This window comes from Rhinolophus sinicus, chromosome 3 (assembly GCF_057876585.1).
Source record: "Rhinolophus sinicus isolate RSI-liver-muscle chromosome 3, RSI-T2T, whole genome shotgun sequence".
Classification (NCBI taxonomy): Eukaryota; Metazoa; Chordata; class Mammalia; order Chiroptera; family Rhinolophidae; genus Rhinolophus; species Rhinolophus sinicus.
In genome coordinates, this window is record NC_142503.1 from 193,431,510 (window position 1) to 193,447,215 (window position 15,706).

At 46.7% G+C, this 15,706-nt stretch overlaps 1 protein-coding gene across 2 annotated transcripts; it reads left to right on the forward strand.

The window, feature by feature from the left end:
* The first annotated feature begins 1,494 nt into the window (after positions 1–1,494).
* SERPINA4 (serpin family A member 4) lies at positions 1,495–11,359 on the forward strand. Of its 2 annotated transcripts, none has more exons than XM_019746035.3 (5): positions 1,495–1,603; positions 3,840–4,484; positions 8,864–9,137; positions 9,956–10,115; positions 10,908–11,359. In XM_019746035.3, exons 2-5 carry the CDS (start codon positions 3,857–3,859, stop codon positions 11,106–11,108), a joined length of 1,263 nt encoding a protein of 420 aa, XP_019601594.3. In that variant the 5' UTR covers positions 1,495–1,603; positions 3,840–3,856; the 3' UTR covers positions 11,109–11,359. The 2 variants fall into 2 exon arrangements, with proteins under 2 accessions (XP_019601594.3, XP_019601600.3); XM_019746041.3 differs by having other exon boundaries at positions 1,540–1,674.
* The last annotated feature ends 4,347 nt before the right edge of the window (positions 11,360–15,706 follow it).

Below are 15,706 nucleotides of genomic sequence, written 5' to 3' on the forward strand. Positions count from 1 at the left end.
TATATCCCAAAGCCAGATAAAAAGTGATGTATTAAAGAGAGGGACACGAAAATTGACTCAAGGGGTTCCCAGGAAGTCTAACCAGCCCACTTCTGCTTTTTAGATTTTCCAGACACACATCAGGCCCAGTCCACTGTCCCCTCTAAATATAGGGGTTCACATTGTGCTATATGAGTGCCCCTGTTGAATGCCCTTGCTATGGTCTGAATTTTTGTGTCCCCCTCAAATTCATATGTTGAAACCCTGGTCCTCAAAGATGGTGGCACTAGGAGGTGTGGTCTTTGAGGGATATTTAAGTCATGAGGGTGGGGGCCTCATAAGTGGGATTGGTGTCCTGAAAAATGGGTTCCAGAGAGCTCCTTTGCCCATTCCCCATGTGTGGACATGGTGAGAAGGTACCAGCTATGAAACAGGAAGAGGGCCTTCCCCAGAATGCAACCACGCTGGTACCCTGAGCTCACACTTCTGGCCTCCAGGACTGCACTTCAAGCCTCCAATATGTTTCTGTTGTTTATAAGCCATCCAGTCTGTGGTATCTCGTTATTGCAGCCCAAAAATCATGTGCTCTCTTGGTAGTGCATATTCCACTCAAGCTAAGGCCCCAAGTATCTGAAGACACATTTAGAAAAGCATACTAGAGGAAGCTTGAGTGTCAAGGGCATCTTATTGACATCCTGATGTGACACTGAGGGCAACATCACTTCCTGGGGTCCTTCCCCAAATGCCTTGAGAAACAGCGAGACGTCACCCACCCATCCAGCTGCCCCAGAATTGTCCGAGGAAGCTGAGGTTCATTGTTTATTGGAGAGGGCGCAGCTTCAAGATCCACAGTTAAAGAGGAAATGTGCAGTCGGAGTCTTGGCCCAAGGAGGGGTCTGGTCCACCCCACACCACTGTTGCCCCTGGGATGCACTGTCCTTGAAGGCCGACACATGACCTGTCAGCGAGTTCCATCACAGAGCCGTGCAACTTTACAGCTGGAAGGCTCCTCAGAAATCACATAGTCCAGAACTGCAAACTGGAGGCACTGGGCAGGATCCAGGCCCCAGATGGGGCTCCTCTGGCTGCAGCGAGCTGAGCCTTTCCAGTTCCATGTGCCTACTCACTATGAGCCACCGTGACACCCTGGAAGCGGCCTTCCTAGGTTTGTGAAGTCTCTGCAGTTTGCTGTCCCTGGTCTGGTCCAACTTTTCATTTTGCAGGGAGGCAGGTAAAAATTGGGAGGAAAGGGGAGATGAAAACCGAGAGAGGGGACCAGACCCACTAAGGGATTCCCCCTGAGCCTCAGGGAGAAGCAAGTACCAGGCAAACCTCAATGCATAATAGAAACAAGAAGGGGTGAACCCTCTTGGGGTCTCCTGGGAGGGAAGAAGGCTTTCCTTTGGGAGGAGGAAAGCCAACTTCCGGTGAGGCTATTCTCTTTGTAGGGATTCCGTGCTGCACCTACTGGTCTTTTCATTAATAATTACCTAAATATGGAGGCAGTAGGTGGTGCCGAGAGGGTTCTCCAACTTTCCGGGCTTAATAAACCCAAGCCACATTCCTGGGCTACTTCTACAGCTCAGGCAGCTGCACAGGGCGCCACTCCAGGGTTGACTGTGCCGTGAGTAACCCCCTGAGGGAGACCCTAAAAGGAGGACTGGGGGTTCTGGGACATAAGACTTTCAGTGCAAGGTCAGTGTAAGGACATCCAAACCTATAGAAAAATTTTATAAGAGTTTATTAGAGTTTGTTTGAGCCAAACAGACCTATGGAAGCAAAATCTTAACAGACTGAGAAAAGTGCTTCTGAAAATGACTGCAGTTTCCTATATGCATTTGGAATTAAGAGAGAACTAAGGAAGATAAAGTGGATGTGAGAGGAAGCAAGGTGAAGATTGCATTACAAGATAGTTAACAAAGATTATGTGCTCCCTTGAGGGGGGTAAAGCTTTAGAAAGAGGGGTCAAAAAGGGGCATTTCAAAGATCTGTTAACCTAGATACACAGAAACAATGGACAGGGCTAGTTTAAGGCAACAAGATAAACGTTTTCCTGAAGAAGTTACATGCGGGGGGCATGACTACCCATCATGACCTGCACAGCTAGGAATTTATGGTCAAATTACTCCGTGAGGTTACTTTCTGTCATTGGACTTGTCAGTTTTATTATAGAACCCTTCTTCATCCACAGCTAAAACGAGGAAAGTCCTGGGAAAACTGGGACAATTGGTCCCCCTTCCTAGGGGTGACAAATCCTAAGGCTGAAAAGGCTCCACACATGATTGCACCAACCTCCTCACTGCACCGGTGGGGGAACTAGTGCCCAGGCCCAAAAACAGCGTCTTCCAAGGCTGTCCACAGCCTGGAACCAGGTCTTCTAGGTCCGAATTCAGATGCTTCAGGAGAGCTCCCGCCAGGGGAATGCTGGGTAATCTCACTGTAAAGCTACAGACAAGTATATGAGAGTTGGGGGCAGGGGAGAAGTTATTACGGGTTGCTTGGAAGCCATGTTGGGGGGAGCAGTGTTGAGCTGGTGAACGAAGTGGTTCAATGTGTGTTTTTAAATGACCCTCCAACAGCTGTGCGGAAGACAGAGAGAAGAAAGAGCAGTTAGGAAGCTACTACAGAGGTCTAGGTCAGGGGGTCCAAAAGCTACAGCCCGTGGATCAAATCTGGCCTACTGCCTTTTCTTGTATTGCCCATGACCTAAGAATGAAAGATATAAATATAAAAGTTTTAAATGGTTGGGGAAAAAATCAAAGAAGGACAGCATTTTGTGACATATCGAAAGTGTATAAAATTCAAATTTCAGGGTCCATAAATAAAATTCTACTGGAACACAGCCACGACTGTCCACACATGCCTTGTCTGTGGCCACTTTCCAGCTTGCACAGCAGAGCTGAGTAGATGCAACACTGACTACATGGTCCACAAAACGCAAGCTGTTTACTACCTGGCCCTTTACAGGAAAAGTTTTCTGATCCTTGCTCTGGGTGAAAGACGCTGGAGACTTGAACGAGGGTCACAGCAGTGGAGGGGCTGAGAGGTTGAAGGACCCTGTGGGATGTGCTGATAGATAGAAGCAGGGGATTTAGGGGTGTGGATGGAAGGCCAGACAGATGTTAGAGATGACAACTGGGTTTGGAGAACGAGATAATGGTAGGGCCACTGGAGGGGACAGAGCAGATTTGGTGGAGAAAACTGGAAATCCTGTTTTGGGCAGGTTGTTTTCATTAGGAAAAGGGACCAATCCTATCCCTGTGACTTTGGGCAAATCATTTATCCAACTTCCGTGGTCTCATCTGTACATGGTGATAAGAATACCAGTTCTACTGACCTCTTACCTCGGTAAGGGGGTCAAACAATTGGCATAAAATTAACTTTGTAAACTGTAAATCACACCATGGAGGTGTGTGGAATAGATGCTAAAATAACCTTTGGTGATTTAGCACTTGGTAAGGAAAAGGTCGCTGGGCTAAGGAAAAAACTCACCTTGTGGAAGGCTCCCAGGCTGAGAGTTGGGAGATCTGTGTTCCAGCTCAGATACTTACCAGTTAGATGTCTTGGTGAATCAGTTGGAGAGCCTCTGTTCCCCCATCTCTGTGATGAGAATGGAGTCCAGTGCCATGCAGAGCTCATGAAGATGGTGAATAAAATAAGATGGTAGACACAAGGCACGTGCCAGAGAATATCACTGTCACCAGGCACGTGGAGGGTGCTAGGTGTTTGCTAGTCTGTCATAAGCCCATCTGCAGGAGATGAGGGTGTTACCACCTTGGCGCCCTGCCCCTTGCCCAACTTCTTTGTAGAGTTGGGTGTTCTGCTGTGGGAATTTCCTGGTACTCTCTTTCTTCCTGTAGACCTGAGAGCTCAGAAGATGCATCTTCCCGACCACCTGCTCTTCCTCCTGCTTGGACTATTGGCCCTTTCTCACGATGGCCAAGGTCAGACCCACAGCCACCATCAGGAGGCTCCAGGCACAGGTGAGGGCTCTCCCAGCCTAAAGATCGCCCTAAGCAACACCGCCTTTGCCTTCAGCTTCTACCACTTGATGGCTGCCCAAAACCCTGGGAGCAACATCTTCTTCTCCCCGCTGAGCATCTCCACCGCCTATGCCATGCTGTCCTTGGGGGCCCGCTCCCACACCTGGACCCAGATCCTCGAGGGTCTGGGCTTCAACCTCACAGAGATATCCGAGTCCGACATTCACCTGGGCTTCCAGCATCTCCTGCACACTCTCAACCTCCCAGATGACAAGCTAGAGACGCGTGTGGGCAGTTCCCTTTTCCTGAGCCAGGACGTACAGCCCCTTCCAAGCTTCCTTAATGACACCATGACCTTCTATGAGTCCAAACTCTTCCACACCAACTTCCTCGACTCTGACGGCACAACCCAGCTTATCAACAACCACATCAAGGAGGAAACTCGAGGAAAGATTCAGAACTTGGTCAGTGGGCTCAGCACAGATACAGTGATGGTGCTGGTGAATTATATTTACTTCAAAGGTAAGAGTCAACTCGTTGATAGATCCTATATCTTCCCTCCTCCCCCCCTTCCAATTTATTGATGAATTAAAGATTTTTTTTAAAAAGTGGATGCATTGGGCGTAATAGGGTCAAACAGCCCGCAGTAGATTTAATGTTATAGTGTCAGATACTTATGATTGCGTAGTATTGAGGTTTCCAGCTCTTCATATCTTTAGACATATTTTCTTAATAACAGTAATTTATAAAATACATTGCATCCAATTATCAAGAGTTGAACTGCTGGATTCATATGGAAGCTCTGCCACTTACCGGCAGTGTAAACAGGGCAGGTTGTTTGCTTGAAGTAAGGATAATAAGAGTCCCTGCTTCAAGGTTTTGTTTTGAGGCTCAAATGATGTGACATGTGTGTACACCTTAGAAGAGAGCCTAAGGGAATGGGCAAACTACAGCCCCCAGCCAAATCTGCTGGGCCACCTGTTTTTGTAAATAAAGTTTTATTGGCCACTCACTGATTTAGTGCCTCTGGCTGCTTTCACACACAGAGAGACAAGAAGTTGCTATAGAGACAGAATAACCTGCAAACTCTAAAATATTAACTTTCTGGCCCTTTGCAAAAGAAGTTTGCCCAACCCCATTATACATAATAAATAATTACAGTAACTATAATTACTCTAATGATAATGATGCTCATTTTGAAAACCTTTAAAAATACATAAATGCACAAAAGAGAAAACAGAAATTGCCCATAATCTTACCACCCTGAGGCAACCAATGGTTACATTTTAGCATAATTCTTTTCAGTCTTTTGTTTACACGCATATGTTAACACAGTTGAAATCACAGTGTGGGGACAATTTTGTACTGTGTGTATCAGTCAGGGTTCCATCCGTGGAACAAAGCCACCAGGAATGTTAAGGAAAAAGGGATTGTTATAGGAATCAGACCTTGCATGATGGTGGGAGAGGCTGGGAAGTGAAGGTCTGGAGGAAGAGGGAGATAGAGGGATGGAGAAAAAGTCACTGGCGCAGGTGGACAAGTTAGAGCTTATCAGGAATCTATATACCAGACTCACCCAGCCACCCAAGGGGTCCCATGTAGGGGGAGCTTGTAGACAGGCCCTTACTGGGCACCTCGTGCTGGTTTGGGGGTCACTGTTTGTCAGCAGCACTAGAATTGGGACAACAAACTTGGAGGATGGTGTGGATGAGGTGGAGCACGCAGGGCTCCTCTGGGTCAGGCCAGTGTCCTGTCTCCCTGTGAAGACCTTCAGCGAGCAGTGGCTGCTTCACATCTACCTCGCGACCTCACACTTGTAATCAGCTTGAATCCTACAACTAAGATTGAAAGGACAATAACTTGACTTGGGGAAAAAAAAAGTCCTGGAAGTACACACTGTTCCCCAATAAAGTCCCGTTCCCCTTCCCCAATAAAAAAAAAAAAAAATTAATAATAATAAAAAAAAGAATCTATAGGGAACAAATTCTAGGAAACATTCCCAGACTGACAATCCAGCCAAACGGGTCATCACCTGCCTTTTACATGAGGAATTTTCAAGCACTGTTGAAAATCTGTTTTTAAAACCTTTTTAATTGTGCAATAACTATAAGTTCTTAGGAAGTTGCAAAAGTAGTACAGTGTGGTCACATGTACCTTTCACCCAGGTTTCCTAGATAACATCTTACATAACTGTCGCACAACAGCAAAACCAGGAAATTGACATTGGTTTAATCTACAGATTTTATTCAGATTTTACCAGTTTTTGCACGCACTTGTGTGTGTGTGTGTGTGTGTGTGTGTGTGTGATTTTATGCTATGGGAAATTGTATTTAGATCTCACTTTAGTGGCTGCACAATATTCTTCTGACTCCATTCCTTTTAAAATAGAATTTAAATGTATAGTATATACCATCACCTCACCCAAAGCTATGGCCAGAAATAGTGAAGATTTATGGTGCTCTCTTCCTGAAAGAGACCTAGTTCCAGCTGGGTTAGTGTTCTTGGCAGAAGGAAGAGAGGTTCTCCAGAAACAGAAGGGAGCTAGAGATGTCCTGCCCTCTGACACATCTACCCAGCACTCGGGCTATAAATGTAGCCCTCAGCCCTCAGTGTAGGTCCCATGATAAGAGCAGTGGAATAATTGTGGCTTGTATTTAGAACTGAAAAATACCTAGGAGAATACAAACAAAAGATGAGCAGGATCTCTGAGGATAAGGTTATATTGAGAGATATTGAAGTAGACTTAAGTGAAAACATAAACCATGTCCATGAAGAGGATGGTAACAATATCTGTTCTCCCTCCCAATTAATCTAAATATTTAATGTAATCCCAATCAAAATTCTGACAGGATTTTTTTTCTTTTTGGTGGCAGTTACCAAGCTGATTCTAAAATGCATATGAGTGCAAAGGGCCAAGAATAGCTAAGGTGAGAAAACTTGCCTGCCAGAGAGCAATACGAGGTGTGATCAAACAATATGGTGAATGTTTAAATAAAAAAAAGTTATTACAATAAAAGACACATTGCCATTAATTGTCCTCAAAATACTCCTCCTCGTTTTGAACACACTTATCCCATTGTTCTTGCCACTTATCTGAAGCTGTTCTGGAAGTCCTCTTTCGTGAGTGTCTTTAGTTGTGCTGTCGTGGCTGCCTCCATGTCTTGAATCAATTCAAAACGTTTTCCTTTCCTGCTCATTTTGACTTTGGGGAAGATCCAGAAGTCGTACGGTGTCAGATCTGGTGAATAAGGTAGAAGAGGAAACACCATAATGTTTTTATTTGCCATATACCAGAAGTGATGTGTGACACGGAGCCTTTCTGTTGTGACCAAAAACTATGGTGAATGCCGCTGCCAAGTGCCACCCAATGGAAAGGCAGGGCTCTTCAATATGGGAAGTGATGCATTGAACCTTAGTAACCGTGTGTGACAAGCTTCAACTTGTTTGATGCAGTTGGTCGAGGGTGAGCTATGGTTGAAAGAAGGTGTGTTTTAAAGTGTGCTGTAAATCATCTTCCATCATGACAATGCTCTGTGTCACACATCACTTCTGGTATAAGGCAACTTCTGTCAAATAAAAACGTATCTATGTAACTTGACTAACAATTGTCACCCCAATAAACTTTAATTGAAAAAAAAAACAGAAAAACATTACGGTGTTTCCTTATCTACCTTATTCACTGGCTCTGGCACTGTGCGATTTCTGGCTCTTCCCCAAAGTCAAAATGACCAGGAAAAGTAAATGTTTTGAATTGATTCGGGAAACCAAGCAGCCACGACAGCGCAACTAAAGACACTCATGAAAGAGGATTTCCAGAACTGCTTCAGAAAGTGGCAAGAACAATGGGATAAGTGTGTTCAAAGCGATGGGGAGTATTTTGAGGGGGTTAATGGCAATGTGTCTTTTACTGTAATTTTTTTAAATTTAAACTTTCACCATATTGTTTGATCACACCTCGTACTTATTATAACTTTATGTTCACTTAGACAATATGGTACAAATAAACCAATGGGACAAATAGAGAGAGGCCAGAATAGAGCCCAGAAATGGTCCCGTGAATAAATGAACATTTGATATTGGTCAAAGCTGGCATGACAGAGCATTGGAGAAAGGATGGATTAAAAAAAAAAAATGGTACTGGAACAACTAGGTACCCATATGGGGAAAAAAATGGTTTTGATTCCTCCTTCCCACCAATCATAAGTATTTACTCCAGGTCAAGTCCAAAATGCAAAAGGTAAGACTAAACTTCTAGAAGATAATGTAGGAGGCTATCTTCATGAACTGGAAGTAGGGAAAATTTTTCTAACCAAGACATGGAAGACCTAACCATAAAGGAAAAGACAGCTATGGTCAAGGATTTCAATCACTAGAAGACACCACGATGTGAGAGAAAAGACCAGTCAGTGAGGGAGAAGGTATTTGCAACACACATCACTGATATATAACTAATATTCAGAAAGAACCCCTTAAATCACTAAGAAATAGCCCTACAGAAATACAAATAGGAAAAAAAAAAAAAAAAAAAAAAGAACTGGCACTGAACTAAAACAGACGACATCTGGTTGATCAATAAACATACAAAAGGTTACTTGACCTCATTTTTAACCAAGAAAGTACACTTCAAAATCACAATGAGCTTCCACCACACAAACCAAAAAAATGTAAGTGCAATAATTTTAAGGCATTAGAGGAGACATAAGACAACCTTACTGAGATCCTCTGGGATCTCTCAATGTCGAATCTCAATGAGCCCTGGAGATCCACTCCCCAGGCACATGAGGTTGTGAGTGATCTAAATAGACACACTGATGACATGGGAAGATGGCATCTGGGTGACAGTGGGGGAGGCATTCCCTGGCTGGAGGTCCACGGACACCATCGCTCCTTCTTCCCCTCAGGTCGGTGGGAGACACCATTTAACCCCTCGAAGAATAAGCTCGAAGACTTTCATGTGGATGAGAATACCTCAGTCAAGGTACCTATGATGTTTCAAGACAAGCACCACCACTGGTACCTTCATGACAAATACTTGCCCTGCTCGGTGCTGAGGATGGATTACAAAGGAAACGCAAAGGCCTTTTTCATCCTTCCTGACCAAGGGAAAATGAAGCAGGTGGAAGGGTTTTTGACTCCAGAGATGCTGGCGAGGTGGAACAACTTGCTCCAGAACAGGTAATCAGTGGGCCACATGGTAGTCGGCACTGCCCTTCACGTGGACCCTTCTAATGAAAACCAGTGCCCAAAACAGGGAGTGAAGGCCAAATTATGGAGGAATTCTTATTTGCTCTAAGACAGTCCATGTCTTATTTATTTTTTTATGTATTCATTATTTATTTCCTTAAATAAGGAACTCTCCTATTGCATCCCAAATATGACTTCACCCTCATCAGTGAAAGGAGAACCAGGAGTCCTAGTTCTAGATGTAGCCCTTGTACGTGCAAGCCTTGGGTGAAGTGACATTGGCCCTCTGAGGGTCTCCTCCTGTACAATGGAGGGGTAGACCTCCAGTCCAGATGGATGACTAAACTGGCATGGAGGGGCTTAAGAAAACTCCATAGACTCACCCCAGGAAGTAGCAGGGACGTTTCCCATCACCCTGGGGCTCCCTCAGGGCCGCATAAGGATAGAAAATTCACACAATTCCTGTGGCACGGGAATTTGAGCCAAAGATGTCATCTGGTCCCAAACAATTGAAAACCTCAGGTCTGCAACAGAGACTTGCATCTCTCTGGGCACCTGGTACGCACACAGAAAACACCCGTGCTGAACAGGAGCACCCAAGGGAGGGAGGTCCCGCAGACAACAGGCCCCGGGACAAAGCAGCCTGGCCTTAAGCCACCAGGCACACTCATGGGAAGGATGGCATGAGCAAATGGGTACCTGTGGGGATAGAACCCTGGCGGAATGAGAGTGCAGACAAGGAGAGCACAGCCTGGCAGCGACCCTAGTTTGTTCTGGAGTCCAGTGTTTTAACCCAATGCCTCTTTCAGGTCATTTTACAGGAAGCTCAAGTTGCATTTCCCAAAGTTCTCCATTTCCGGCTCCTATAACTTAGATCAGATTCTGCCCATGCTGGGCATCAGGGACCTGTTTTCGCGGCAGGCTAACTTGTCCGGCATCACCACAGAGCGAAACCTGCTGGTGTCCAGGGTAAGTCACCAGTGGCCATCAACACCTAGACGCTTCAGTGGGAACTTCTGCCCCTCGGGAGTTGCTGGGTGTTGGGTGCTTTCCCTGCCACCATGTGAGGTCTCAGAGGCTGAGTCTGTTCAATGAATCATCCACAGACATGGACATCCATGAACTAAGCACCGCACACTGAGGGTGGCATTGGTGCTGGGGATGCTATGCCCACCCAGTCCCTATCTTCAGAGAACACTCCCAGTCACATCGGGGAGACAGTGCCTCCATAGGTTGTGGCCACCGAGAGTGACAAATGCAACGCCAGAAACAGAGGAAGGACACAGATGCAGCTGGCTTGGGTGCATGTGTATCAGAGAGATTTCTTAGACGAGAGAAGGGGACCTATGACTTCAGCTAAGTAAGACAAAAGTATACTAGAAGGCAGAGCCTTGGGATTGAGAGTTTGAATTCCAATTCCACCTCTCACGGCATTAGAGGGTTACCTAGTCTCTGAATGCGTTTTCCTTGTCTAGAAAATAGACATAGTATGTTGACCTCATAGAGTGGTTTTGAAGAGTAGAAAGAGCCCTGGGGACATAGTAAGTGTTCAATTCACGGTAGCTATCACTATTGTATAAACATGAGGTCATTAGCTCAACAACCCACCCAGCATAGAAATTCCTGCTGTGAGATCCCCAACAAGGGTCTTTGCATGCAATGAACCTCAGTATTGATCTCCAGCGATCTCCGATTCCCCTAATCTTCCCTAAGCCCCTACTCATGTTCTCGCAGAAGTAACACTTGTGATTTCCCTCCCAGAGTTTCCACAAGGCAGTCCTGGACGTGGACGAGGCTGGCACCGAGGCTGCAGCGGGCACCAGCGTCTCTGTCACCTTTCTGTCCGCCTCATTCAATCCCCAAGTCCTTTGGTTCAACCGGCCTTTCCTTGTGGTGATCTTTTCTACCGATACCCACTCCATCCTCTTTCTGGGCAAGGTTGTCAATCCCACGAAATCCTAGCCCTCCCAGAGCTGCAGGTCTGCAGGAAGACGTGGCCTGGAGGGCTGGCCATGCTTTGGAGTGGGGGGTGTAGAAGATGCCAAGTGTCCAGGCAGAAGCTGTTGGTGAGGGCGAGTGAAGTGGGTGGCACCGGACGGGTGTGGACTGGACACTCAGCTCTCTAGGTCTGTGTGACCTCGGGCAGATGATGTAATCTCTGAATAAGTGTCTGCCCCAGAAAGTGTGAGAAGTAAACAAACTGATGACCGTGAGGAAGTGGCTTGGTGCCTTGTACATAGCAAATGCTCAATAGATGCATTCCTTTCCCATCCCTCTGAGGTTAGCCCCGCACGCCCCTGGCATACCTGGTCCACATGCCAGGTGCTCCAAGTTCTTATGGGTTGGCAAGGTGTCTGCGGGAGGAGGAAGCACTGTGGGCAACCAGCAGCCTCCCGGGCAGGGTGGCTGCCTTGTTCCCATGGGGGCGCTCGGAAGGCCTTGGCAAGGAGAACACTAACCAAAGAGCTGCCACAGAGACCTGGTGAGGAGGCTCAGTGAGGCGGGCAGCCGCCCGGGTCACATAGACAATGCCCCCACCTATGGCCATGGAGATGTGGCCAGTATCTCTCCCGGAGTGGATGGCCATGGTCATGGGATACACTGCAGGGTCAAGAGTCTCACACAAGCCAGAAAGAAGGCATAGGCCTAGGGTTACTGTGGCAGTGGCACTGCCAGGGTGATGTGTGGAAGTGAGGCCCTGGTACAATGAAGGGGAAAAAAGGGGGGAACAGTCACCCTCAGTTCAGCCTTGAGAGTGATGCCTCCGTATTCTGACTAAGCTCATCCCTCTCCTGCTCAAAAGCCCTCAATGGCTTCCTATTGCGTACAAGTGAAGTTCAAACCCCTCTATGTGCAGGGACTCCCAATCTGATCCCTGCCTGCGTCTCCTGCCTCAGTCCCTCTTCTTGCTCTCATGTATCCAGTGACATCAGTCATGGATAGTCTTGCTGTCCTCGCAGGATGCCGGTGGCTTCTTACCCCTGGGTCTTTGCTCCTGCAGGTCCCTATGACCCAGAATGCTCCCTTCCCCGTCTGAGAATCTGCATTCGGCCAGGCTCTCCCTTTAATGCCTCATCACTTCTCTGAGGCAAACTGTCACCCTACCATCAGACATGGTTGGCTGATATTAATGTCTGCCCCCCGAACCCAAGCCCCAATTAGACAGAACATCTGGAAGACAGGGCCTTGTTTACCCCAGTACCTGGCACCAGTGCTGATTGTAGGGTCTGACGTGTGGCTGAGGCCCAGTGAATATTTGGTGAATGAATGAGTGAATGAATGAATAAAAAAGACGATGTCCTGAGCAAGGTCCCTGAGCTATTTGCTTTGCATCACCACCCCTGACAGGTCCGTGGGATTGATCGGGTAAATATTTAGTCCCGCTCCTCAGATTCCAAAATGCCCTTTTGGAACATTAAAAAGATAAATAAATGAAAAGACTTCATGCAGGACACCTTGTCCCCTGAGAGTGAGACCTGGGCCTCCTTCTCTTCCTGTTTGCTGCTCTCCCACGGAGTCTATTATTTGTAGGGCCCTTGTGAGGGCTCTTGGGAGGCACACTTCTTTGGGACCAGTGTTTAGCACTCAGAGCAACTGCAGTAGTGGAGAGGGGAGGATGGACGTGGGGTCCCCTGGAGGTACAGACCTGGGAGCCCCTGGCTCTGACTGAATGTGGTGGGTCCATTCCATCCCTAGCTGCCTAGGAAGTTGGAGGTCCCTTCTCTAAGAAGGGGTAGGTCTAAGATGAATAATAATAGCTCCTGTGCTCTGAGCGCCTATGGTGAGCACAGCATGGTGACAAGTACTTCCAGAGACATCAAGAGGCCTCAGAGTACTGAGTATAGAATTTGGGTGTTAGAGCCAGAATGCCTGAGTTTGAATCTGAACACCACCAGTTACTGAGTGTGTTAGTTTCTTAGGGTTGTCATAATAATAACAAACAGAAATTTATGTCTCACAACTCTGGAGGCTGGAAGTCCAAGATCAAGGCGTCGGCAGGATGGGTTCTTTCTGAGACTGGGAGGGAGCCCCTGCCCCAGGGTCTCCCCCAGCTCCTGGGGCGGCTGGCAATCTTCAGTGCTCCTTGGCTTGTAGGTCTCTGCCTTCCTGTCACATGGCGTTCTCCCAGAGTGTGTCTGTGTCCAGATTTCCCCTTTTTATAAGGACACCGGGCATACTGGATTAGGGCCCACCCTTCTCTAGAATGGCCTCATCTTAACTAATTACATCTGCGGTGACCCCATTTCCAAATAAAATCACCTTCTGAGGCACTGAGGGTTCGAACTTCACTATAATGCCATGGGCTACCTCTCTGTGCCTCAGTTCCCTCAGCTATAAAATAGAGATAATACCACCTAAGGTATTACTATGGGGATGGTGCGCTTTGTTTTTCTTCATATCAGTGGAAAAATAAATCTATTATGACCTATCTGGTCCATTTAATATTCTGACCCCTGGCCCATCCCATGTTCTCATCTCCATTGTGATGGACTGAATTGTGTCCCCCCCAAATTCATATATTGAAGCCCAAACCCCAATGAGACATTTGGATACAGGGACTTTAGGGAAATAATAAAAGTTAAATGAGGTTATAAGGGTGGGGCCCTAATCCCATAGGACTGGTGTCCTTAGAAGAGGATGAGACCCCAGAGGTCTCTCTCTGTCTCTCTGTCTCTGTCTCTGTCTCTCTCTCTTTCTCTCTCTCTCTCTCTGTCTCTCTCTGTCTCTCTCTGTCTCTCTCTCTCTCTCTCTCTCTCTCTCTCTCTCTCTCTCTCTCTCCCCCTCCCCCACCTCTTCCCATGTGCATAAAAGGTCATATGAGGACACAGCAAGAAGATTCCATCTATTGCCCAGGAAGACAGATCTCACCAGAAACCAACCTTGACATCCTTAATCTTGGACTTCTAGCCTCTAGAACTATGAGAAATAAATTCCTCTGGCTAAACCTGAAGAAAAGACTTAAGAAAGTGAGACATTATTGTCAAGCTGCCAAATTACCAAAATCAGGTTGATTGAGCTATGAGGAACTGATTCTATTCTTTTTTTTTTTTTAAGATTTTTTTTTTTTTTTTTTATTGGGGAAGCGGAACAGGACTTTACTGGGGAACAGTGTGTACTTCCAGGACATTTTTCCAAGTCAAGTTGTTGTCCTTTCAATCTTATTTGTGGAGGGTGCCGTTCAGCTTCAAGTTGTTGTCCTTTCAGTCTTAGTTGTAGAGGGCGCAGCTCAGCTCCAGGTCCAGTTGCCATTTTCTAGTTGCAGGGGGCACAGCCCACCATCCCTTGTGGGAGTCGAGGAATCGAACTGGCAACCTTGTTGCTGAAAGGATGCGCTCCAACCAACTGAGCCATCCAGGACCTCAGCGGCAGCTCAGCTCAAGGTGCTGTGTTCAATCTTAGTTGCAGGGGGCAGAGCCCACCATCCCTTGCGGGAGTCGAGGAATTGAGCCGACAACCTTGTGGTTGAGAGCCCACTGGCCCATGTGGGAATCGAACTGGCAGCCTTCGGAATTAGGAGCATGGAGCTCCAACCGCCTGAGCCACCGGGCCAGCCCCTATTCTTTTTTTTTTAACTAGCCTGGGAACTTAAAAACATCTGAACTTTCCAGTTCTGCATTCATGCCTGGACATATATCTGACCTCCAGATAACCCTCAGAAGACTCCCTAAAGGGCTAAGGAAAGACTGCTCAGTTATCAAGACCATCTGACATCCAGTACCCAGATCACCTGACATCTAGTACCCAGACCACCTGACACCCAGCACCCAGACCACTGGTCCTCTGGAGGATGACCATCTGGGACCAATCCAGAGGCTCATTGTGGAGGACAGATTCATCTCAAGAACATAATTTTTTCTATAAGAGCTCTTAGCTTTTCTTTCTTCTTCAGAACACTCTGGATATTGCCTAGTTGTATTTGTTTGCAGTTTGCAAATCCTAAAACCCTTGAAAAATTATTTATCATTTATTTCTAGCCAAAGCCTCCAGACTCTTTGTGAGTTTGTTCAACAAGCCACCCAGTCTGTGGTAGTTGGTCATGGCAGCTCTAGCAGACTAAAGCATGAGGGTATCATGTTCTAAGAAGCCCTCAAACCTCTCCCTTCAAAATGTACCCATCCTCCACCCCCATTCCTTCAGAACCCTTTCTGAGTAACAATGTGGAGTCAAGAGTTGCTACAGACATCCCCCCAAATTTGAGATATTCCTTAAAATGCAAGCTTGGAGACATGAATAGCACACACAGACTGGAGAAGCCTTTTAGTATCTTGGTTACACCTATCTTCCCCAAGTAGTTTCACCTGGGACATATTCTGGGCTATTGTTCTGGTTTCCGGTTGCTGCTGTAGCAAATTATGACAAAGTTAGTGGCTTAAAACAACACAGATTTATTTTCTTACAGTTCTGGAGGCCACAAGTCAAAATAGGTCTCACAGGGCCACCATCAAGAAGGTGACAGGGCTTTCTTCAGGCATTCCTTGGCCCATGGCTTCACATCACATTGTCTGTTCTCCTGTTTCCATGACCACATTGCTTCCTTCTGGCTCTGACCTCCCACCTCT